The 26,055-nt window shown below is 37.7% G+C and overlaps 1 protein-coding gene across 7 annotated transcripts in view; it reads right to left on the minus strand.

Moving 5' to 3' along the window:
* Positions 1 to 1,501: 1,501 nt before the first annotated feature.
* The window catches only part of LOC118216480 (protein shisa-6), an 86,332-nt gene continuing 61,778 nt past the window's right edge, over positions 1,502 to 26,055 (minus strand). For 2 of the 7 annotated variants that reach the window (XM_035397673.1, XM_035397657.1), the window contains 4 exons: positions 20,613 to 20,675; positions 16,751 to 16,771; positions 15,870 to 16,022; positions 1,502 to 5,772 (listed from right to left, as the gene is read on the minus strand). In XM_035397673.1, coding sequence (XP_035253564.1) covers positions 5,099 to 5,772; positions 15,870 to 16,022; positions 16,751 to 16,771; positions 20,613 to 20,675 — 911 coding nt within the window. In that variant the 3' untranslated portion in view covers positions 1,502 to 5,098. The remainder of the gene's footprint in view (positions 5,773 to 15,869; positions 16,023 to 16,750; positions 16,772 to 20,612; positions 20,676 to 26,055) is intronic. The other 5 variants (XM_035397684.1, XM_035397665.1, XM_035397703.1 and 2 more) reach the window with 3 other exon arrangements.

Consider the following 26,055-nt stretch of genomic DNA (forward strand, 5'->3'; position numbering starts at 1 on the left):
TGTAGGTTGCTGGAATCATTACAACTTTTAATCTCCTTCCATACATACCATTAATTGCCATGTCATATTCTCATCTAAATGCAGATGGGAAGGTATTAGTTTAAACTGGAAACTAAAACTATTTTCCATATTTTTATTCATTTTTTTCTGTGCAGGAATGCAAATGGAAGCCTTTGTTTTCATGTTGTGAGAAATGTGTTTGCACCCCTGCTCCTCAATGAATTTAAAGAAGGTCTGAAATTGCACTCCCTGACATTAAAGCAGTAGGTATTAATCTCCAAACGAAACATATTTCATTCTTATAATTTTTCCATTATTTGTAAGTAAATGTGTTAAATAAATCTAGTTCTCTGTATGCTGAAGGTAGTGTTTTGCCTGTGCATTCTATATATTCTATATATTTACACATCCTTCATAAATAAAATATGACAGTGTTAACAGTAGCTCTGCCCACTAGTATATATACCCACTTACCCATTTCCCACATGATGGCTGGATTTCAGTAAAGATAAGTGCACCCATTTTCAAAAAGGACAGCATACCAAGGAAACCTACACTGGCACAAGAAAACATATACTTTCAATTATCCATTAGTACCTAAATCCACTAGCACCAATTCATTAATGTATGTTATAAGCAGACTTTAAGGAAAGTATGTTGTAATTTATGATTAATTAAAAAACTATGGGGTCATTTTATATTATATGGGATATGCTACATCAATTATCAGTATCCATCCCATATTGCTATTGATAGTTCAGACAAAAAGTTCTGATCTTCATGATGGAATCTGAAGCAAAAACTAAAAAGAACTGAAGCAACAGTACAGATAAATGCAAAATTACATGATTGTGACAAAGGTTACATGAGTTCTGTCATTTTGATTCTCTACTCCAGCACACTGAGTGGTATCAAATACAATAATTTGAATACAGAAAAATAGAATTATTTGAAAATGAATAGTTTGAGAGAAATACACGGAATTTGATCAGGAAAATCCGACCCTCATTATCAAATCTAGTGCCAGTGAAAGTAAAAAGCAAAATTGGAAAACTTGCTCGACATTCATGGGTTTCCTGGGTTTCTCTGATATAGGTTTTCCGCTGCAGCAAGACAGAATTTTATTCCATTCCATTCCATTAAACGTTACTCTGTAGTTTAATGGAAATTAACCATTGAGACTATAGCCTGTAGTATGCATGTGCCCCATTGATATACTGATTGTGTTGGTCCTAAAGCCTCTTTCATTCTCTTTATTTGCATTTTGAGTGCAGAAAAAAACAAGGGGTAAATTTATGATGACAGTAGCACTTTATTAAGAAGGCCACCTGTGAAAAATGAGGAATTAGTGATGCAAGGGTTCCATCCACTGTATAATCCCAATCACGGCTCGCTTTGTCCATCAAACATCATTCTTGTTTCTAGTGCTGGTAAAATCTGTTCTACAAAAGGTTGCAAACTGTGAGACCATTTACACATGAATTGAAGGCAAGATCACTCAAATGTACAAAACTGAGTTATGCAGATTTGAAGGAAAAAACATTGCTGTGAAGATAGCTTTATTTGTTTTATTTTTTTTTTTAAATCCATAAATAATTATAAATGGGTAAGTGAAAAATTCTGTTGGATTCTAAGTTAATAATCTGATTATAGATGTTTACAGTACATATAGAATGTGCTTCATAAGTAAATAAGAACAACAATAAACTTACAGAGAAACAGTCAAATACTGCTTGTTTAGAAGCTTATTCAATGAGTAAACCATAGTTTGTGCACAGATACAAAGGTACTTCATCATCAATACTACCATAAACATTATATCCATGAATGGACCTAAACACAAAAATACCACTGCACCCATTTATGGAATTACTGTCCCCAAGAATAAAATGTTTCAGTAATATATTTTTTTCTGCCAGTGAGTATTTACTATAAAATGTATAATTATGTCATAATTGAAGGTGATCAACTATCACAAAGCATATGAGTTTAAAACTGCATGGAAATAAAGTGTTGACACAGCAGAGAAATGCAATGTGGTTAGCAGGTAAGACATACTGATCCCAAAAACATAAGACACAAAATATGTTCTATTGTTTCACATTAAAATTTATATTTCCATTAAAGATACTCAATAATGTAAATCAAATAGTGAGAGCAATTTAGAATTTAAAAACAATACGTTTCCATTTGTGAAAAGCATCTTATAGATTATTGTTGGCAAAAGTCTCAGGACATGCAATGTGAGATCTCCCACTGTGTGTACATCTTTCTATGGGTTTTTGAAAGCTCTGTGACACCATGTGCTCAACAATCCCATCACTGCAATATATGACAAAGGAATGTTCTAGCAGATAGGTAAGAAAGCACCCATACAAACAACAAACCCAAACGGTGGCTTAGGTTTGACAATATTGGTTTGCTGTATTTGAAATGCAATACATGATTGGAGGTTTGGCGTGTGATTACACGATTGTACTGTAGATCTAGTGGGTAAAGCGTGTAGTCAGTAAACCCTACAGTACAGTTTCTATCAAACAAAGCCATGCTAGCCACAATGCCTGTGGCAGGGACCAAAATGGCCTCATTGCACTTCTGAGTAGTAAACTGGAGGGCTGCGTTAAATGGCTTATGTTATATTTTCTCCTCTAAGAGAATTTAATAACAACTGATAATTTACACTTACTACAATTTTACACAAATGGCACTTTACTTTTAACAAGGATTGTGTTCTGAAACAATGATTTCACATAATGTAGATATGGGAAATGTTGACTATCACATTCGATCATGTACCAAGAATGCCAATCATTTCTACAATGATAAGATAAGCAGTAGAAGCTCAGAAACTGGGGAAAACCTATTTCTTACTTATATTATATTCTAAGAATTCTCTGAAAAGGAAAGTGGCAAGGATAATAAAGTACATACAATATAGTAATGTAATGTGTGGTTATTAATCGTGATATTTTATCAGAACAATTACATAAGCCCTTTTCTGGAAGATTTTTGAACTTAAGTACTTTCCTTTTTGAGTTGACTACAGTCCCTTCCAGTTTCTCTCAGCTTTAAAACTGAGTGATAAAAAAATATAAGGCAGTGTGTTATTTTACATTTCATGAGATGGCTTGCTAAAAAAAACATTGTACTGAAGTACTGAAATAAATCCTTTTTCAAAAACATGAGCAATGATGATTCAGTTGCTCTTACTGTATGTAATAGTCATGAGGGTAATGCCAGACAGGGGAAGGAATTCAATGGGAAATGATTTTCAACTGAATCTGTCTCCAAAATTAGCATGCACACCGCAAGTGCAACAGATAAATACTGTAAGTGTTACCCATTTCAAATAATTAAAGCATTGGCGTCGACCCTGATATTTAACATAACTTCTTTACCACTTAAATATTTCATACTAGGTCAGTACACTCTTTGGGCCTCCAAAATTGACTTTTTTTTAAAAATCCAGTGGGCAGGATTTATTACATACCTTCATCTCTCTGTTCTGCGTTAAGACATTCTCGATGAGTTCTTAAATATATTTCTTCAAAACCAAAAACAATATTGAAAACTGAATTAAATATAAATATAACTGTTTTCTAGACAGTTTTTCACATTTGATTTAATACTATATATTTTCTTTCAATAACTTCCCCTCCTCTTTAGGAACCTACAGTCTTTCCCAAAATCTGAGGTATCATCTGTGTTATCTATCTATTGCTGGTACTCCTCACATCATCCTCTAAGAAGATTATAAATAAAATTAGAATAAAAGGCCAGTCTCCATCAAAATTGAGAAAGATGCTGACGAGAAAATATTAAGTTCATCAATTGTTTGGGATTTATAATATAAGGCATTGCTTTAATTAAAACATCTTGACAAATAATTCACAGTTTTAATCTTTCCTTTGCTAGTATTATATTATAGTCTTCATTGATTGTTTCATTTTAGTCAAGACATCTGTAACAATTTACCCAATACACAATAATAATTATTCCAGTTTGACATATGCAAACAAATGTGTTTTATATACACAGATTTATTGATATGTAAAAAGAAAGAAATAAAGAAAGAAAGAAAGAAAGAAAGCAGCTTTTCCTGGCCAAGCACAAACATGGGATGTAAAAGAAAATTCCGTATTGGAAAAAATAATGAAGTATCATTTGACGCTACTGAAACTAGCTTAGGATGGTTACATATTTTGAGAATCACTGGGACACAGTCTAAAGCCGGATATCAACAGTGGTATATTGTCGGTCAACCACATTCATTCAACTTCTCAGTCTACAAACACATTTAAATACACACACATACTTTACTGTACTCATTTTTAAGTCATGTATTTGTTCATTGGGTTGCCTATTCTGAAATTGGGGCCAATATATGTGACTCCACAACATAAATAGTTTGATTAGTACAAAAGCCTACCAGTAGACTCTCCCATTTACTGCTGCTAGTATAGCCTATTTACAATCATCTACGCAAAGGAATTGCCATTGTTTTAACGATAAGCTGATACGTGCTAGCCATTACCAAAATGAAAAGGAAACGTAAAATTCATTTCTGAATTGATTGTGCTTTTTAACCCACAAAGCCACTTCATTACTGAAATGGAGCATTTTTGAGAGGCACCAATAGAAGTGCTAACACCAGTTTAGTTCAAGAATCTCTAAAGCTATAACTAGGACTGTAAGAACAAATAGTAGATATATATGTATATATTTATAAAGTTATTACAATTTTATTCCAGTTCCACATCCTTAAGCATGTCGTTCTTTCATACCGGAAACCACTGAGATATCGCTCCTTATGTGCCAACCTGCGAAGCCCTTAAAAGTCGCATAATATTTGATCTGCCTTTTAAATCCTTTATCCGTCAAATGGGAACCAAACACTGCATGAATTGGAAAGCAAGTGTTGAAAACAAATGCCAATTTAGTTGGTAAGTTAAAAAAAAATATCTTACCCTACTGTAGCCAATATGACTTTGCTGGGACTACTCTGATCTAGTTGCTCCTGTTGTTGTTGGTATTGTTGGTGCTGCTCTTTGCCATCTTTGCTGCTCTTGGACAACAATGAAAGCTCTGTGTGTCCTAATTAAACAGTTACCTCGGTCTTGCTCCCTGTGCGGTAGTGGTGGTGGTGTCCTGGGATGTAATGCAGCTGCTCCACAGTGTGGGTCCGTCGGGCTGCGAACGCCTGCCGCTTGGTGGCAGTTTGGTTCATAGTTAAAGTGTTGTGCGCATTGTTTGAGGCACTGGGATGAGAGTGCATTTTTGTCATCTTGTACCGGTCCATGATGGGCGTGGTGGGCATGAACACATCTGTGTGGGACAGGGCTCTGGACATGGCCTTGTCATGGAAGCTGGAGCGCTTCAGTGACATCATCTTGTCGGGAGAGAGGAGCGGATCCTGGGAGTGGAGACGGTCCTGTGAGTAGAGGCGGTCCTGGGAGACGAGGCGGTCCTGGGAGTGGAGGCGGTCCTGGGAGAGGAGACGCTCAGCTGACAGCAGCTGCTCATCGGACAGGATGCGCCCTCCGTAAGCAGACATGTCATAGGAGGACACGCCATAGTCGTGCACAGTGCCCCCCTCTGGGGAAAGCACCTGGTCCTGGGACATGGCCCTCTGCACGCGTCGGGGACGCTGCCGCTGCGCTGTGCCCTGCTGCTCCTGGGTCATCTTGATCACATGCAGGGGGAGTGTGCCACGAGCGGCCAGGTCAGGCAGGTGCCGTTTCCGTGTGTAGTACTCATCTACATCCTTATCGGCTGGGGAAAAAGGAAGAGAGGGTTCAGAAACACAATGTGGAAATGTACAGACAAGAGGCCTACTGTCCTTGCAACCTAATTCCCACTGTAATGTGAAATGGCCAAAAGAAACAGGAGATAACAAGCATCAGTTATACAATATATGTTTCGATATAACATTGGCCTCAATAATGTAAACAGGCTATCACATGACTCCAAAACTGAAAATAAATCACAGGGCCAAATTCAAATCAAGGTTTCAGATAATATGGTTTCTGTACTGTACTGTTCAGCTTATGATTTCATGCTGTTAGCGCTACAGAGACAGTCCCATAATGCTGAACATGCTGAACACAGAGAGTTTGGGAGTGTGAAGAGACAGTAAACAGTTACTCTTTTGCTCAGCTGAGAGTGCCAGTGTGATAGCACATGCCAGTCCGCAATTTGATTCAATCACAGGCGCAATTTCAGCTGTGTGACACAAGGGGCACCAACACATTTGTAATGCAACAATAATGTAATTACACACCTGCACGAGCTGCATTTCAGCTCCTTCAGTGAAAGCAAGCAGTCCTGACAAGTATGTCATGCCACTAAATGGCCGTGGCCAACTGTCATCTTCAAATTGAAATATTTAGTACTGACAGGTTGCAGCTACAAACAAGAGTTGAGAGTTCCAATATAATTTTGGGAAAAAATTGTCAAAGTACACTGTTGAATTTTCATATCAGTGATTTTCAATGTTTTACTGAGTGACAAGACAGCTAGTAGAGAGCATTTTATAGGGCTGTGCCTGAGGTCTTTTTTGCTTTTCAGACATCAGGCCATCAATCACTTTGTTCAACCAGAATTAATTTTTCAGGAATTCATGGTTAGTGTTTTATTAATTAAAAAGCCTCCTAAATAGGTTCAGAGCTCCATAGCAAACCCAGCGGATTGAATTCAAGCTTTTTTCCTTGGCCTCAGAATTGAGGGTTAGGGATTTTCTTTACAAACACTGTTTGGCTTGTTCATGAATCAGCAGATCATTCTGAAAATGCTTTTTGTTTTTCCAAGAAAGATGTAACACTGTATCTACTTGAAAATCAATCACTGGTGAAATCCGATTTGATGAGTAAACCGTTTCAATTTGCATATTACCCCACATGTACACTAAGTGTGCACTAAGTGTGTATGACTTTCCGTTTGTTACAGTTTGTTTCTTCCACTCATGCAACAGGCTGTTTCAGGTTCCCCTTTGTTGTCAGTTACTGTTTTCTATTAGAATGTGACTGGAAATTTTCCCTGTAATGCTAGAATTGCTTTTCCATGTGTACTTTTTGTCTGGAAAACTGGAATCACATTTACATTTACACTTTTTGTGGTCAATGATAATTTTTTTCTGTTTTTTTGGGGGGGATTATTTGCAAGAAACAAGCTGTGGTTTGGTAATTTTGCAATCATTATTTTGTGACTGTAACCTGTCCGTGTCTGTAACATCCGTTTGTTAAGGTAGTACCTTAATCTTTAGATTAGGCATTGAATATGTTTTCTTGTAACTCTTGTAAAATTTATTTTAATCTGGTTGTGAGTTGTAGATTTTGATATCTTGAATAATTACCAAATGAAATCAATTAAACATATTTTATATACTGGATAAGCAACTGGTTTCAACTGTTGACACACTAGTGTTTGTCACAACCAATTGCTCCTCTGGGGACAAATAAAGTTCTACTTGACTTGACTTCAACTGTTGACACACTAGTGTTTGGTATTCAGATTATCGGAAACTAAACGAGGTTGTTAGCTGTTAAAATCGCTGGATTCAAAACATAGACATACTCAATCCTCACGGTCCTGACAAACTGTACTATTTGGCTGCTTTGCCCTTAAATGCAACAAGTCTACAACCCATTGTTGTCCCCAGACATTTGGTATCTTTGGGAATGCTTTTCCAGGTCTTCACTGCAACCGCTTTCAGTTGATGGTTGTTTCAGGGGTTCCTACCTTCAGCCTCCTCTTCAGCAAGTGAAATAAATGTTCGATTGGATTTAAATCAGGTGACGGACTTGGCCAGTCCAAAACTTTCAATTTTTTTTCTTTGGTTGTGTAGACAGGCCGATCGATGAGGTTGTAGAAATTTCTTTGTACATAGCCAGACAAAATCTGTCAATACTATTCTGAATGCATCCTACTGCTGCCATCCTCCATTACATTACAAATTAGGATGAGTGATCCCGTTCCAGAAGCCATACATGCCCAAGTCATGACACAACCTCCTTCATATTTCACAGATGAGGGACGGGTGCTTTGGATCATAGACTATTCCATTCTTTCGCCAATCTTTCAGCTTTCCATTGCTTTGGTAAAGGTTTATTTTGGTATTTTCTGTCCTTTGTTCCAGAACTATTTTTTGGTTAATTTTAATCTGACTTTTGACTACAGTTTTTCTTCCTTAGCCGACCTGCGCAATGTTTATTTCAAGATTTTCCAAACTGCTGTAATTGATACCCAGTTTCTGTGCTGTCCCTCTGAAACTGTGTGTAGATGGCAACCAGGAGAGCCAGTAACACCTTTATCAGTAGGTTGAAAAGGTAGTTTCATGGAAGAAGGGCCACATGTGTCCCTTTTAAGTCAGATGGCACAGTAGCAGACCAAGCCAAGCCAAACAAATGTTCAGGCTGTTTCCATCCGGTAGGGAAATACAAGCAAGTGCACAAGGTGGAAAACAGCCTTGAGGAGGACACAGTTGTTGGCAGGAACTGCAGATTTAAAGTATAAGACCTTCACTTCAAAGTGTTGCCAAAATAGTTTAATTGACGATGAAAGTGTGATGTTGATTTTAATACCATGTATCACTTCTAGTGATGGAGGCCTGCAGAGACAAAGTGGCATAGGCCAGCAGTGTTAGTGACAACAAATATTCTGTTTTGATATTCTGGGATATTCTGTTTCGATATCTTGTTGGTGTGTTTTTTTTAAATAGTGAGAATTAAAAATAAATGTTTTTATTTTACTGTTTAAAACCTATGATGAAATAATAATGATAGTATTTTGTTTATTGTGTATTTTCACTTTTTTAGCCACATTGTATGTACGCCTGAAACTTAAACCCTTTGCAGACAGGTGTTTTCAAGTAAACAATACTATAGGATTATTTTATGGCCTTTGGTTATAAATGTTTCCTCTTCATTCATGAGAAATCACATTTTCCCAATCAGTTTGGTATGTCAATACTAAAAACTACAATATCCACGAGCCTCATTGACCACAGGCAATCTGGGTACTTGATAGTTCATTCCCACTTTCGGGGGAAAACAAAGGGGAATATGTCTATTAACCCAATGAGAGTGTGCTCAGACACACATAAAATGAATAAAATACAATCTCTGTTTTAACTAAAAAAGAAAACAACCAAAATATCTTTTGAAATATATAAAAGCAAGTGAAATAAACATGAACAGGTTTCATTGCCAACTATTAGTAGAGAGGAAATCTATAGGATGCTACGTCTCTACTTGTGACCTCCACACACTAGCCTATATATGCGGAAAGTAGTTTCTGACAGGAAAATAATCTTCACAATATGGAAAATTAGAACTACAGTGTTCAACAATAACAGTGGCCTGACACTCAAGAGCTCACAATCCCACATGGGCCATTGACTGGTTATTGCGCTTAATCTGCCCTCATTAAATGTAGCTAGAGAGATAGCTAGGCAGACAGCTAACTGATGATTCTGTGTCATAAAGTTAAAAGTGAAATTTCCAATGTCGAACAGAAAAATAAATACTTCCTGAACCAGCAGTTCTGCCCTTCTGCAACAAATGAAAATGTAGGGGAGCAATAGGTCTAAGAATTTCATTGGTCAAACCCACAACTTATTCTCATTTGTTTATGATATTTAGCAGTGTTTTTGCACACAGAAATCCATAGAGCGTACATAAGAACTGGATAGGGTAGGAAGAGCCAGACAGGGAAGCCTAGGAAGTAATGGGAAACAGCTTCAACTGTGCTTGGTTGAGGGCAAAAAAGCTTGCTGCCCATTGAATTCAATGTAGAAAATCCTAGTGAATTAACTACCAAAGAAAACCACACTGGTGCATTTTTTGTGATCATAAATTCCATTATGTGCAGCTGTTTGTGAAACAATGTATGCTTTGGTCCAGAAGTCTAGGGAAAATATGTATTAAAATGTGAATATTTTATTATATTTTACATATATTTGCAATCTACTTTTCATATGAAACGTAACGGTAGTTAATTGAGTTTCAAAATACCATCAAGGACATTTTATTTTGCCTTCTATACCGCATTCACTTTTATGAGAATTGCAATACTTTGCCTTCAACATGTGCAGTGTAGGCTTGCTTCCGGGACTTATAGTATTAAAAAAATCTGAGAGCAAAGAGAGGGAAGTTTGAGTGAGAATACAGAGATTTTTGCAGAGCATGGGATGAATTTGAACGCACTCTAATACTCTCCAAGTGAGAGAACAGCAAATTTGTGCAAGAGCAGAGCATGTTTGAGGGCACACGTACAATTTTGTGTGAGAGCAGGGTAAATTTGAGGGCACACATATATTTTGCATGAGAGAAAAGGAAACCTGCGTGATATCTCTGCTCTTTTATGTGTGAGCAATCAATGCAAAAGGAAACATCTGAGCAACAGTTAACAGTCATCCATTAACTTAATTTTGCACAGCTGATAATTGCATGACTCAACAGGAAAAGTGCTGTTTCTGTAAAATGGTAAAACAGCATGTAAATACCATGAAATAAAATCTGATTGTCTGTACTTTTGTCTCATATTCATATTTCAAATTCAAATGCCTTAAGTATATAGCAAAAACAACAAATTTCAATCTGGATTTGAAATAAAAAAATGAATATTATAAATGCAGCTTTAATTTCAGGATATTTTCATCCAAATCGGGTGATCCGTGTAGGATTTATAGCCCTTTTAGTCCCAAGATCTAAACCTGAAATTATATATTCACTGTTGATGCTTCAGAATAAAATTGAAACGGAAAAGAATGAAGTCTCACCTTCATGCCAATTTTCGCTACCCATTTTCTTTTATTTTGCTTAATTAACTACTATACCTCAATAATCAATGCCCATTGGCAGGCAATTACATTTCCTTTTCTGTGGCAGCTAGCATATAGACTTCTTAATCAAATCAACTTAATAATAAAATGTAAACTTTCAACTTCAATATGTAAATTGCCCTATTAAATTAGATGTGCTTTGAGCTTGGAGCATACTAAATCCCAGGAAAAAAATCTAAAAGAGAAAAACTAAAATATGTGCAATTTTATGAGCATATGTACAGATTTGTTGCATTTTAGGTGTACGACACACCTAAGTGAAGGACATTGGGAGCAAAGACTCCATTTATTCCTGTGTTCAAATAATGTGTGGGAGGACAAATGCTGCACACATTTTTTGATGTGAGGAAACTGATGTGCTGATAAAGACTGAGAAAGAGAATTGGTACTGATGGGTCTTGATCATTAACTTAATTCATTTCTTCATGGTCAATTAAGCAAAATTAATAAAAGCCAGGTTAAAAGCAACATTGCAGTCTCATCTATTTCCAGCACATGGGCTGCTGGACATAAAGAATAACTAAATGACAATACAGTATATTGTAAAATGTCACTATGCTGGATGGTTTACTAGGGATGGTGATGAATACAAATGCCATATTTGGCAACACTCTAATGTTTTCTCCTCCTGAATTTGCCCAATATTATTCAGATTCTTTTTTTTCCTATGCCTTTGATACAATTTGCTCAGAAGTCAGAAACAAGTTTCTCAATTAGACACATGCATACACACCTGCAAAGAGACAACGAGTGAGAGTTTCCCTTAACACTATATAGGCCATAGCAATGGCGTCATGCTTTGGGGACTTTACAGTTAGGATTACTCCAACAAATCTACCCAAAATCTTCTCATCAGTATAGAGGGCTAACATTTCCTAAAACCTAGCCAAATTCTCTCCAAAAAGAAATAAAATGCATTTTGTTATTATAAAGCACATAATTTTTAAAAATGTTAGTTTAAGATGAAAGTTTGTTATCACACTGAAAAAAATTTGCAATACAATGTGGAATACTGTGGTTTTTGGTTTCTTTTGTTGCATGGGGATGGGATGACATTTTACAAATGTTACTATGTTTATGACTCCAAGGGACATTTTACATTCCTCTAACACATATCAGCACACAGTAACTCGGAATGAGCATTTTCCATGCCCTAAGTGAGAAGTGCAGCCCATGGAAATACTAATACCCCGCATTATGTACAGTAAGATTACAATAAAACAATATACCACAAAAAAAATATATATATTGCCGATGTTCTAGCTTCATGCTAAACCGGTTCATAAAACATAACACATGATTGAGCCACCTATAAATACTTACACTATAGAATATGACACCCCATATTAGAGAATAGCACAAACCTCTTGAAAGACACTCAATTTCATTGTGAGTGGTATGAATTGTAACAAAGCAGGCCACTATGATCCACTGTGCTAACACTGCCCAAGATACGCTAACAATGCCCATATACTAACAGGTACTAGCCAAATATGCTAATCATTATTAGCAAAGGCTAACAGTTGTCTCTTATGACCTATGTGAATATACCAACATAAAAAATATGCCGATCTGTTATGAGCATGTCTTTTAAATTTCACTGATTTGGTTCTGTTACTGGGCTTTTCTCTAGTGAAGTCTATGTGAACAGAGAGACATGTGAGTGAATTTATTTATTTATTGTAACTACAATATTCTTTTAAACTGTGATGGCTATCACTGTAGTGCTGCTCAGGGCTGTTTTGTATTTGTGTGGTTTAAGGAACAGTATTCATAAAAAGCTGCCGGGGAATGTATGATAATTGACAGCACTTCCCCATGGTGCGAGGCTTGCGGGAGTGAGTGTGCCACTTCCTGAAATTTTAAATTGTGTGTCCCAGCTTGCATAGATTTGTAGTGCTGTTATTCTGTTTCTCTGTGGTACTGTGACTGAGTGCATTTGCTGGGTGACTCGTCTTATGGCAGAGTTGTTGGGAGGGGGGTGGAAGCAGTAATGCAAATTTGTTTGGTTTTATTTTTATTTATTTTATATGAAATGTACTAAAGGGTATATTTATTTATACAGGCTCGGTTGCCAATTCCCTGTACTTTTGGCGATTCAGATTTGTCATTCGGTGGAGTGAGTCACTTGCTGTGAAATAATACCACTGTTATCACATTAATATTTTTCTGTGTAGTGCTGGTGGAGGTGTTGGTACTGTGTCTAATTATTTGAATAGCCTAATTGTGTATAGGGATTGCTCCTATTGCCTGTTTTAAACTTTCTGGTCTACTCTTGTCACTGAGGTCCCATACCAGAGTGTTTTGTGCTTGTGTTGGGGGGGACGGGTGAACCCAAACCATGCCCCCACAGCATAACAATTCCACTGGACCCCCCTCACTGTAGGGGTTAAGCATTCAGGCCAGTACCGTTCTCTTGGTGTATGCCACAGATGCACTCACCCACTTGTTGAGAATATGATGAAGAATAACTCATCTGAATACATCATTTTTTTCCCAGATCTCTTTACTCCTGTGCCTATGGTTTCCATTGAACTCTCAAATGTGCCTTCGTCTTTGTAATGAGGAGTTTATGCACTGCAACCCTACTATAATATCCCTTCCTATGTAGTTGTCAACTGACTGTTATTGCTGACATAGTCTGATCACGTCCTGCATTTTTAGTCACCGGAGGAAAAGTTGCTCTTCTGTTTCTTCTTATGAATCGCACTAATGCACGATCATCACAGTCATTGAGTGCCCTTTTTACCACAATTTCCAACTCTATTTCCTGATGTAAATGCCAATGTCACTTTAGTCACAGGTCCTATTGAAACACTAGCCAGTTGAGCTGTCTTTGTGACTGAAGCACCTGCCATCTGAGCCCCAATAATGAACCCTCTTTCAAAGTCAATTAGATATTTTCCTCTTGCCATCTTGATTCAAAACCGAGGTCAACTGGGCCTGCTGAGCATTTTTATACATGCCACAGCGTCATAGGATGTTAACTGTTTTTCCTTTGTCACTAGAGTCTGTATATAGCTTATATGGTTTTACTTTAATCAATATCTGTATTCCATTTTGTTCCCAACTGACATTCACATACATGTTATTTTTTAATAGAACCAACAATTTAGATCTGAGAGACAGAAGGGAAGAGTGGGAATACTAATAAATATTTAAAAAGAATAATGGATCCACTCTAATTAAATCTCTAATCTAGAGATTGAAATGTTTATCTCTTGAGCTTTTTTGAGAAGGGTAATAAAGTCATTTGGAAACATCTCTGAACGAAGTCTAAGCTGCTTTCCCCCACCAGCACAATCCAACCAGATCCATCAAAGGAGCCAAAACATAACTGGAGTTAGAGACAAAGCAGCTAAGCCTCTTGGCTATTTGCTCCAGCAAATGGTTCCCTTTAGAAACAAATCTGGGCTGCTCTGATGGCAATGCCTAAGGAGACTTTACAACGATCTGGCTGCCAGAAATAGTTCCATCTCTTTGGGTCAATGTGTGCTGGCTGGTCAGTGCAGACTGTGGCAGGGGCGAGTGGCGTTATGAGATCCTGATCCTTCATTTACAGTCCATGGCCAGCCACCTGCTTTATACCTGCGTAAGGCCCTCAGTGGGGACTGTGCTTGGTTTGTTTCTCCACACTGAAAGCCTTTGAGTTAGAACTGCATTACACAGCAGAATCCTACATAAACCACATTAATTCACAAGGCCAGGCATGCTTGATTTTACACCAGGCATGTAATAAAATGGCGGCTGCACAAATATATAATCTCTCATCCGCATGCTGCTCCTCCTTGAGGTAAAATGAAATCCTTTCTGAAATGAGACACTGTTGCAGAATACTAATGAATGGTGTTCTATACAATGATCAACCTGGATAAAGATCATGATGTTGACATTGTAGTGCAAAAAAAAAAAAAAACTACCCACTGCCCACTACAATTCCACTACATGTAGAATGCTGTTTTGAGGGTTCTTCTGTATCTCATTTTTAGGGACACGGTTTGATTGTGATCAAAATGTTTTTTGGTTTTTTTCCCCATACTGCCATCAATTTAGAATAGCAAAATAAATGATTTGTTTTTATTATTATGTATTATTTAAATGTTATTGAACTGAGCCTGATGAAACCACATAACAAACGTCTGTCTGAACTGAATTGATAATCAGGCATGTTCACAACAGAACATTCCCAAGCCAGACTCATCATCAAAGTCTCCCAAAGTCTTGATGTTTCTGAAAACGTTCTAGTAAATGCATCACTGCTGAAAAATTAAAGCTGCTGACATATACAGTGAATTTGCAAAGTTATCATATCAGTCCATTGTGAGATTAAGGTTAGATCCATTGATACGTCAGGCATGGCTTTCATTGATACAACATGTATTGCTTTTTAGCAGCACTGTGTGCATTTGAGTGCGTGTGTGTATGTGTCACTCTTACAAATATACACTGTAGAACATTTAAGAATGAACTGTCGCTCCTTAGACTTAAAATATTTAAATGCTTCTTAATTTTTTTTAGAGCACACCTTGACAACAGAGAAAGTACTGTAAATATTTGAACATTCCAGAAGTGAGCAACCTTTGCATAATTAGCGTTCACAATCACAAAGAAAAGCTCTTCAAGACAATACTGCACCCAACACATACATATAGCATGATCATGCATACACGTTCCATATTTGATGTTAAATCTGATGGTGCATGAGACATGGAAAAAAGAAAACAATAAGGCAGATCTGCCACTTAATAAATGCTGGAATGCTCAACTGGTGCTATGTGTTTAAAGATGTCCTTGAGACATTAACTATTATTAGCCACAACTAAAGCCAAATTGAATGTCGCTTAATAATTAATATAAAGCCAATTAATACATTTTCTTTTGATTGGAGAGTCAACTGAAGTATTAGGGAAAAAAGCATCACATGTAACCTTTTGACTCTACTGCTATACCCACAGATGATATAATGCTTGAATCCCAACTATTAAGCATACAGAATATGGCATGGTCAATGTAATGAAGTTTCACCTACTTAGTCTCTTGAGAGAGGAATATTTGTTTAAATCAGCTTTGACGGCTGACTCGTAGGAAGGGGGCAAGTGGGAGAGGCTCTGGAAGGAGCGGGAGAAAGACAGGTCGTAGGGTTCTGTCTGCGAGGTAAGAATACTGTTCATCCGAGAGCTCTCTGCGGGGAAACAGAACAGAGATAGCAGCAAACGGCAATCAGAGCGCAATCAACTGCCGGGAAAAAAAAAACATTGCAGAGCACAGAGGTGCCCAGGAGAGGTGGGAGGTTGGGTGGGAGGGGGAGTCAGGGTGTCTCTGTGCAGTCAAAGTTCGTTAGGGGAAGACTAAACAATGGCAAGGCAGCAGTAGTCCACCACCCCTTCTGCACACCAAGATAGGTTTATCTTTCAGGACAATCCCTTTGCCAATAATCAGTCCTGTATGTGTGCCCTCGCTGCGTCTTTGCTCAGCAGCTGAGGCGGTGCGACTGGTGCAATGTGATGCATTGCCAACGAGAGGCGCTGTACAGTTTCCAGGCCCTGCGTGAACGGCCGTCCGTCATGCCACGGCAAAGTCGGGGGGGAGCGGCACCAGGTCTCTGATGAAGCGCAGACCTCATTGTACAAAAATAGGGCTAGGTGACTACTGCAGCAGAAAGGATGGGAACATACAACACAAAGGAACATGAGGGACAGAAGTGAGGTAGAGAGAAAGAGCGAGTTATGCACCATTGCCTGCTCTGTCTGACGCATTCATTCTGCACAGGGAAATAAAGTCAATACATGCCTTACTCTGGTGCCCTTGATCCGCATTACTGATAAATAACAACCTGCACTGAAACGTCAAAAGTTTCTGGGTGGGGAAGGAGAATACACATGTACTAAGGAGTATATGTGTATTACTTACCATGTCTCACTGCTCTGTGGGCTAAAGAATCCAAGTGAAAAAAAAGTATAAAAAAGATCAGTAATAAAATGGTCTGTGATATATTTTGAGTTTACCAGATATTCTAGCTATTTGGCATTCTTTATCTTCATGAAATCATTCATACTACTACAACATAGAGCTGTCACACAATGGAATAATTTCCTGGTCATATTTTCTATGAATTTTGTATTTCAGAACTGCCACTTTTTGGTTCGATAATCAAACTTCAAATATGTAATTAAAAGTTCAAGCTCATGCAAATTAAGCTCATGGTAGTGCTCAATATCAATGAGACTGACAAACAATCATGGTTATGGTTTTGTCTGGAGACTATACTGTTAGGAAGCACAATGAAGTTAATGTATGGGCCATGCTATCCACATAATCTGTAGGCTATAGATTCCAAATGGAGAACAGCATCATTGGCATTATTATGGTCTTCTCTGGTTAAATTTTGTCCAATATTTTTTTATATTTTGGCCAATAGTATGTATACACTTGACATCCAACATCTCAAAAATTGTAGGCATGAATGGGGAGTTGTGTCCACCCTTCACTGCTATAACAACCTCCACTCTTCTGGGAAGGCTTTATACTAGACGTTGGAGTATTGTTGCTGGAATTTGCTTCCATTCAGCCAGAAGCGCATTAGTGAGGTAAGGCACTGATTTGGCAATTAGGCCTGGCTCATAGTTGGCTTTCCAATTGATCCCAAAGGTGATGGATGGGGTTGAGGACAGGGCTATGTGCAGGCTAGTCAGGTTCTTCCACACTATGTGCCCAGGGGCATTGTCAGGCTGAAACATGAAAGGTCCTTCCCCAAACTATTTGGGAAGCACATTATTGTCTATAATGTGATTGTATGCTTTAGCATTCAGATTTGCCCTCACTGGAACTAAGACGCCTAGCTCCATAATGTTTGGGACAAAGACATATTTTATATCTGTGACCAGACAATTGGCCAATGACACCCCACCCCCCCCCCACCAATTTCAATGTCTGGGACAAATGGCTTCACAGATGTTTCTGATTAATCAGATGTTTTCAATTACTTCTTTAGTGCACAAATCATGTAATGTAAAATAACAGTTTTCAGTATCTAGCCTGGATTCTAGGCTTTTGATTGAGTTTGGAGTCTGTTACTGCAGAAGGACCAGACATGTGTCAATGAAAGTCACGGGAAGAAGGTCCCGGGTTCGAATCCGGCCTGAGCCTTTCTGCGTGGAGTTTGCATGTTCTCCCTGTGTCTGGAGTACCCAGAGGAAACCCACAGTTTCCTACCACAGTCCAAAGACATGCAGGAAGGCCAACTGGAGACTCTAAACTGCCCATAGGTATGAGTGTGTGAATGAACAGTGAGTGAATAGTGTGTACCCTGTGATAGACTGGTGGTCTGTCTAGGATGTATTCCTGTCTCCAGGGTATATTCCTGCTTCTCATCCAATGAATGCTGGGATAAGTACCAGCACCCCTGCGACCCGGCCCAGGATAAGCAGATATTCAAATAATGGCTGGCTGATTGATTGGTGAGCTCAGGTAATCACAATGGGCCTGGTGGGTCAAGGAAGACCTCTACAGTTCATGACCAAATAATTCTCACCATAAAAAAGTAATGTTATTTCTACACGGTGAAACCAAAATGTATAAAAATACCATTTAATAAAGGCTGAGCATTTGATTACAAATCTAAAATTGTGGAGTACTGAGCCAAACAAAGAAAAAATATGCCTTTGTCCCAAACAATATGCAGCTCCTATAGTGGAGTGTGTAAGTATTCAGACAGTGACACCGTCTGCAGTATATTTTAGAAATGATAATATGCAGAAATATTTTTTACAATGTAAAAATTTGATACTCAAGTATGACTGTGTACACTGAGCTCTGAAGACATCGAAATTATTTGGGGTAATTTAATTATTTAATTGATTACAGGACATAATTCAGCAAGTTCTGTACTTTCATACGGGAAACATGAGTTACAGTTAAGCCTATCTTCAATAGACATTCTGAATTGCCAGTTCTTACTTTATTCTGTCAGTTCTTACTTTCTTCTGTCTTCTGCTACTGTCAAAGTCTAAAAAGTCTGCATCAAACAGTTGCTAAAGTGACTGTGGACGGGCATTAGTGGTTTAGAATGGATACACATTCTTACTGTTTATGCTTCACACGTAAATTTGCAAACATATTCCCACCTACCGTATGTGATAATAAACGCTAGTGTCTACATGTAAAGTGAACGGATGATTAGTATTTAATGTTAAAATATTTGCTCAGTTTAAAATACAATTTAGATATGACATTGATGAGGCTATGGGTGTGTTGTGCACACTATTATGGTTTAATTGCATACTGGGGAAGAGCATGCCAACTTGACAATACAGATAAAGTTAGTGGAAGCCTTCAGATACTGATACATATGTATAATAAGAAAGGTCTGTTCATGTGTCATGGCTTATGAGTTAAAAGACTAAAATGATTTACTTAAAAGGGCCATGTCTTACACAGCTTGAGGCAAAAAGAGTTAAACTGATCTCAAAATGACAGTGTAGAAAATGTGCAATGTGGAAATGTATTGCACCTCAGCATCTTATCCAAGCATGAAAATGGTGGAATGGGTCAGAATTAGTGTGACCTTTTCAGAACACTAACTTGACTCGAGGGCAATTGTTTTTCATTAGACAGATGAAGATGGACAGTGAAAAGTGTATCATTGCTTTAAGGTGTGCCAATCTAATAATTTACGCTCAGAAAAACCTTCACTTCGAATATGAGCCTGAATAAGGAGCAGTGGCAGTAATTGAGCTTTTTTTCTGGAACTGATATGATTATCACACTTATTTCTTATGAGTAATTCTCTTCAGGACCTAAAAAGTATATTTTTTTTATTATTTCTTCACAAGACTGTTCTTATAACCTCCTAAAAAGAGCTGCACTTGTGATGGAAATTTTGAAATACCTGACTCTTGTTTCAGCTCTACTGTGTTTAACTATATCTGTTGTGTATGTGGTTAATGTTTTGAATTTATATCACTGATCACATTTGAAGTACTTTTGTTCAGCAAAACAGCCAAGATGGAAATGAATGCTGAGTAACATTAAAAAATGTTGATTAGAAAGTTGGCAGAGATTGCTTTTTTTTCTAATTTTAGGTACTGTACATTCCCAACATTGATTGGCTACTTCTGTCTACTTGAAATGTTAATTTAGACAAACTGAAATGAAATGTGTACAACAGATTAGCAATTTAAACAACACTTTGCCTTTTTGCTTTTGTCCACTAATCATTAAATAACTTTGCCATTTGTGATCATCAGGAAATTCTGAATGTCCACCAGGACCGTGAAAAAAAAAAAAAAAAAAAAAATCATGGGCATATACATGACATGTCTGACCTGAATTTGTGGTGACCAATGAACCATCTCAGTCATGAAAATGCCCTCACCAGTCACGACTAACACAAGCACCTCAGACTGAGTTAGACACATGCATTTTAACTGTTTAATATGTGCAGTTCTTTATTTCATTTTAATTGTAGTGACGGTCCAAAGAAGCCACAACTTTTCAAACCAGTTTGTTGGTGCATTAGTAGAATTCACCATGTGAAAAGAGGAATTTATCATTTGACTCTAAATTGATGACTGATGTCATCTACAGTAAATACCAGCTCACTGCATAAGTGGTTCCATTCACATTGCACTATACGCATTCATGTATCAGTTCCCATGTGATAAACTGGTATACACATATTTTGCAAAGCAGCTCCAAAGTCAGCTTATTGTGAAAAACTGAACATCTATTTGTTATTACTTCCTTACCATATTAATTTGATTAATTTCCTTACCATTTTTAGGTGTACGAGTTGGGCTAGCTAGAACCAGGTGATTGTAGTTGTGTTGGTGGCTACCTGTGAATAAATCAAATTAAAGAGTATTACTCCACAATAGAAAAGAAACATACAGATCTTATAAAATAATATAAAAAGTTAGTGGGTTTATTTTTTAGCATATACAGTATGTGTATTTCTGTGTGTGCACACACTCACGGTGTGAGCGAGAGAAAAAGGGTAAGGAAGTGAGAGATAAATTGATAAATAGATGGACTGGACACAAGACAAGAAAAAGAAAGAAGGAAATGGGATCCAGTGCTGTCTCATGATGTTCCTGAACAGGGCCCTACATTACCTCCTGCAGAGTATGTCATTACTGTTGGAACATGTGAGAAATGAAAGCCATCTAAGAGGCTGCAGCATCCAATATCACCTACTTCAACACTGAGGCAGTTTAACCCACGCAAGAGTCTACTCTTGTCAGTTCTTCTATCTTTTGAGTAAATATTTTATCTATACACTCTAATTCTTATGCCTGCATTTTGCACCCCAGTAGCCTGGAGAAAAAATGGCTTGTTTCTTATAGTGTGAGAACATGCCCAGTCGCACTGGTCCCCCTTTTCTAGAAAGGAAATAGTGGGCTGCTCTGCTATATTCACACCACGCACAACTATGAATGCAGCCCCACATCAGGAGAACAACAAATACAGATACAGAGGAGGATAAATACAAATAATCAACTGCAAGAAACATAGTTATTTTGACAATTACCCACCATGTCGGATTTGAAGTGCTTTTAAGGATGTAATCAGATTTACCTTTGCATAAACTAAGACTGAAGCACTTACAGACCCCAAGTGATATTCTGTAATTGGACTGGTTGTATTACCATGGTGCCTTCCAGCAAACATGCACATGGTTACATTTTTTCTCCCAAAACCAAGTCATAAACTTACCACGATGGCAAATGTTTTATGAATGTGACCCTGAAAGTCGCAACATCCAACCATTTCAAATTGAACTCACAAAGCGAAGATAAAAGGCATGGTAACCATCACACTGACACAGAGCATGTATTATTTATCCTAACCTAGAACAAGCACCATTTTTTCCTCATAAATATAACTGCTGAATATTACTGAGGGGAGAACTTTCAAAAATGCATGCCTGAAGCAAGCCAATTGATTTATTTTTGCTTTTCCCCAAGTCATACCAGATCATAATCCACCTATTTCATTAAATGCATTTATTGTGCAACTATTGTAAGTTAATTTGACCACAGTATATTAATTTGCATTCCATTCAAATGATGTTGTCTTTGTAAAGTGGATTTGGCAGACAGAAACTGCAATAGATTGTTTTGAGATAGCACAGACCGACGGTAAAGCTTGCGAGAAAGCGACAGTTGGCTGTGATATCTTTGTCAGAGAGCAAGCGGGCTCTTTATTGCATCCATTGTGTTTCAGAACGGTGATGAATGGCAGCTATTCTGAGCTGGCCAGGATGCTTTTATAAACAAGAAATTGATAAATGGAGTATTCACATCCAAGAGCAGTGCCATGTTAATATGGTGTCTGCAGCTGTAGCCATTTAAAAATGCAGGGGGGACACCGGTTTAACATCCATCTGCATCAGTTACGTACTCCTGTACGTGGGAGAAGATTTTCATATGTACAGTCATTTCATCAAGAACTATGCTGTTTCTATGGCAGCAGCTTTTTTACTTCTCTTGAGAGACAAACAGTGAGGTCATAGAGGTTGGCTGGATAATGCCACAGTTTGACAACTGTGGGATTTCTGTCCTGTGAACAAATGAAAATACATTCTGTATTTAGCCACCTTTTTTGTGGTATAGACAAGGCCACAGCTTTCACAGTGTTTGTTAAAAATGAACTTGTAGGTTGTGACTGCTTTGTTTACATTAAAATAACTAACGCATTTTAATGAGCTCATTTGCTATTCCATGAATGCAAAATACATTTTCTATGCAGTCTTACAAGCCAACATGTGTAGAGACTGGTAGGCACTGATCCTATAAGGCCCTTGGAACACTTAATTCATTCTGACATACTTGCAACTCAAGAGGAACTACCACTGACATATAAATGTAATAATTGATATATGTTTAAAAGTATCACAGCATGACTACACTTATTGGAAGTACAAAAGAGACCTAAAAACATGGTATCAATTCTAGCATTGTACTCAATGTTTACAGCATAAAATTAGGCAAAAAAGGCACTGAAAATTCAGTAAGGATATGAACTGAATTTAAAAATACAACATGAGCTGACTGTGTAATATAAAGCATACTAACATACACATATTTTGATATTGCAGCTTCAAAATTCACCATTCGAAACACACACACACAACCTCTCAGCTATGGTTTAATCAATAAGACGTATTGCCCCGTTCAATAATTCTGCTTTGATCTAGGGACCAACTAGCTGGTTTTTGAAAAGGCTGTGTTAAGTCAATCCCTTTGGAGCTTGCCTCGGTAACAGCCTGTCAAACACAAACACTCTGTCATCTTCCTAAATGCAGGACCAGCTCTGCAAATTGTGATGGTGAAGGAAATAGGTTGTGTATGAGAGAAAGCCTAGTAGAAATGAATAAGCTACAACTTGTAAGAATGACCAATTACAGTACCCTCTGCTTTTGTTGGAAAAGTAAAACAGGGGAGAACACAAAGGAATGGTTAGCTGTCAAATCCAGTTCCTAAAAGGCAGTCTTGGTTTTACAGTAGGCATTACACGCTTGGTATGCTTGAGCCCTAAGAGTATTCTCACAGTTGGCTTGCAGCTTCTAGAAAAATGGTAGCAGTGTACCATAGAGTGGTTTCAGTAATAATATCAGATGTCCTCTGTGTTTATTCTGCCAAAACAAAAATAACATCACACTAAATTATTCAAAACCTCGTCATGAGGGACTATTTGTTGTCCTACCCTGTAAGGTCAATAGGAATAATTTGGGAATCAGATTTTTTTTCCCTTGCATTGTAACCTTTATATTAAATTTGTTATGACTGGAACCCAAAACTTTATGAACACCGTAGGACATATTTCCTCAGAAAAGGGAAGGATGGAAGACTTTATTTTGTAAATGATGACAAAGAAATAGCCAATGGCTTCCATTTTTAGAGGTCGAATTGCTGCCTCAGGCTATTTATGTCTAAATATCATTAACACAAGTGGTGGTGCTGGCAGTTTGTATGTTAATTGACCTACCACAGTCATTCCAGACATGTCTCTGTAATACTCATGACCATTTTAACTTCAGAAAAAGGGCATAAAGGGTACACTCAGATCAGGTTCAAACGGAGTACCTATAGATATCCACATCCGTTTCCCCATCCTATTAACACTGTCAATACATCTTGACAACGACACCCATACCATTCTGCATAATCATAACCAGATGGCATCCCAATGACTCAGTACTCTGACATTTACTGGGCGTCTTCACAAATGAAACATTTTAGCAGGAATTACCAAAATAAATAAATAAATAAAAATAGCATGTGAGAAAAACATGCACAGTAAATGTAAAATCATTACGTAAATTTCCATAGCAGTTGAAATGAAATTTCACTGGATGATATGGGTATTCAGGTAGCCTGATATTATGTGAATGGCCAATCAAAGCCCCTTTCTATCAAATGCACCACACGTTTCTTTTTTTAAGCTGCCGTCTGGTACATTACTATGGGCAGAGTTGCTCTCTTTGTGTAAAACTTCCACAAAATCAAGTGTCTATGTGGTGTTTCCTTGAGAAAATGAAAAGAAAAAGCAAACAAACAAGGTCATCAGTGAACATTTGCATGAACAGCTGTGTAGCCTCCGGTGTTGTGTTCTCTTACGTCACCCGAGGGGCTCATGAATGTTGCTGTGAATTAGCTGCAATGCACAACTGTTCCCTTGGCTTTTCACAGGGGCCAAAAACACTGCAATTAAGGGAGAACCAAAACTTTGCATTCATAAAGAATCCAATGATCACATTTAAGTTTTCATAGTCACACACATATACACACACAAATAAACTATTGATAAACCATCTAAATCTATTTAAATAATTAAACATTCCACATAATAAGGCTAAGCCATTTTTTTTATTTTATAATTTAACCATAGCATAATGCATGCAAGAGCCTTTCCCTAACAAAAACTATAGCTATGCACATACTGGTTTTAATATGTTCAGAGGTAGCCCATATAATTTACAAATCATATTATAATATTTTTAGGCTTTCAGGATGACAGATGTATGTCAATGTATACGACTATATTGATGAATGTATGCGTGTTGAACTGCCATAAAACAGTGAGTGATTTGTTATCAAAAAATAACATCAAAAATTTCAAGGAGCATGTTAATGTTTCATCCCTCCAGCACGTTCAAGAATTGAACCCACACCCTGGACAAAGATATACTGTGTAATGATGATAACTAAATATTTACAGCAAAATACTGCCTGGCTGTGAAATCATTAATTTGCACATTTGACACCACTCCCATTTGTTGATGTATAGGCTAAGAGCTGTTTGGAATACAGCAATGTCACTGTAGAAAACCCCGAGTCTGTTCACATTAATAAAAGTAGGTTGCCGAACAGCTATCAAGATGGCATGGCATAAACAAGCCTGATTGCAGTCTGTAGGTGTTTGTGCAAAAATTAATGAAAAGCCTTCAGGGTTGGACCACAGCCGGCTCCAGAGATAAGCAAAGACTGAAGCAATCATGTGACGACCCAGATCCACTGCAAGGTGGACCTTTCCCCTGTTGTCAGTTTCCCTCTCCATCACAAAAATACGAGCCCATACCATTTAATTACCGAAGCCACGTGTGAAGCGTGGCGTGGGCTGCGTGGGCCTGCTTGTTTCATGCCGCAGTGCGGGAGGTGTCAGTAACTGGATTTCACTTGCCCTACTGGGTCTGTTGACAGCAACACACACAATACAGCAAAGCTGCCCTTCTCTCTCCACCCCTAGACAAAGGGAAGGTCTTTGGCACAGGGCATCTATCCTGACATTTGGCATTTAGCAACTGACAATGAAAGTTACAGTTTAATTCCCATACTAAATGCCATAACAGCATTTTTTTTTGGTCTAAAACAAATACTGTAGGCTACTGTAGCCAGCACTGACAGAGCATTTTCTGTTGAAACAGCCTGACCGAATTATGGTGCTCATAATGTTTAAATGAGTATGCATTTTACTCTATACTTATTTGGTAATTTTAAGAAGTCTTCCTTTTAACCCAGGCTTTGTAGATGAAGTCTCTATTCAAGAGCATTCAACTTTGCGTGATTACTCTGGAAAAAATAGCCTGCTCTTATCCTGAACAAAAAAGCTAAACAAACAAAAACAAAGATAATTTCAGAAATCACGTAAGATGGCTTTTAAAATCAGGAAATATGAAGACACTTCCACATAATGCATCCCTCTACTCCTTAATG

This window comes from Anguilla anguilla, chromosome 2 (assembly GCF_013347855.1).
Source record: "Anguilla anguilla isolate fAngAng1 chromosome 2, fAngAng1.pri, whole genome shotgun sequence".
In the NCBI taxonomy this organism is placed as follows: Eukaryota; Metazoa; Chordata; class Actinopteri; order Anguilliformes; family Anguillidae; genus Anguilla; species Anguilla anguilla.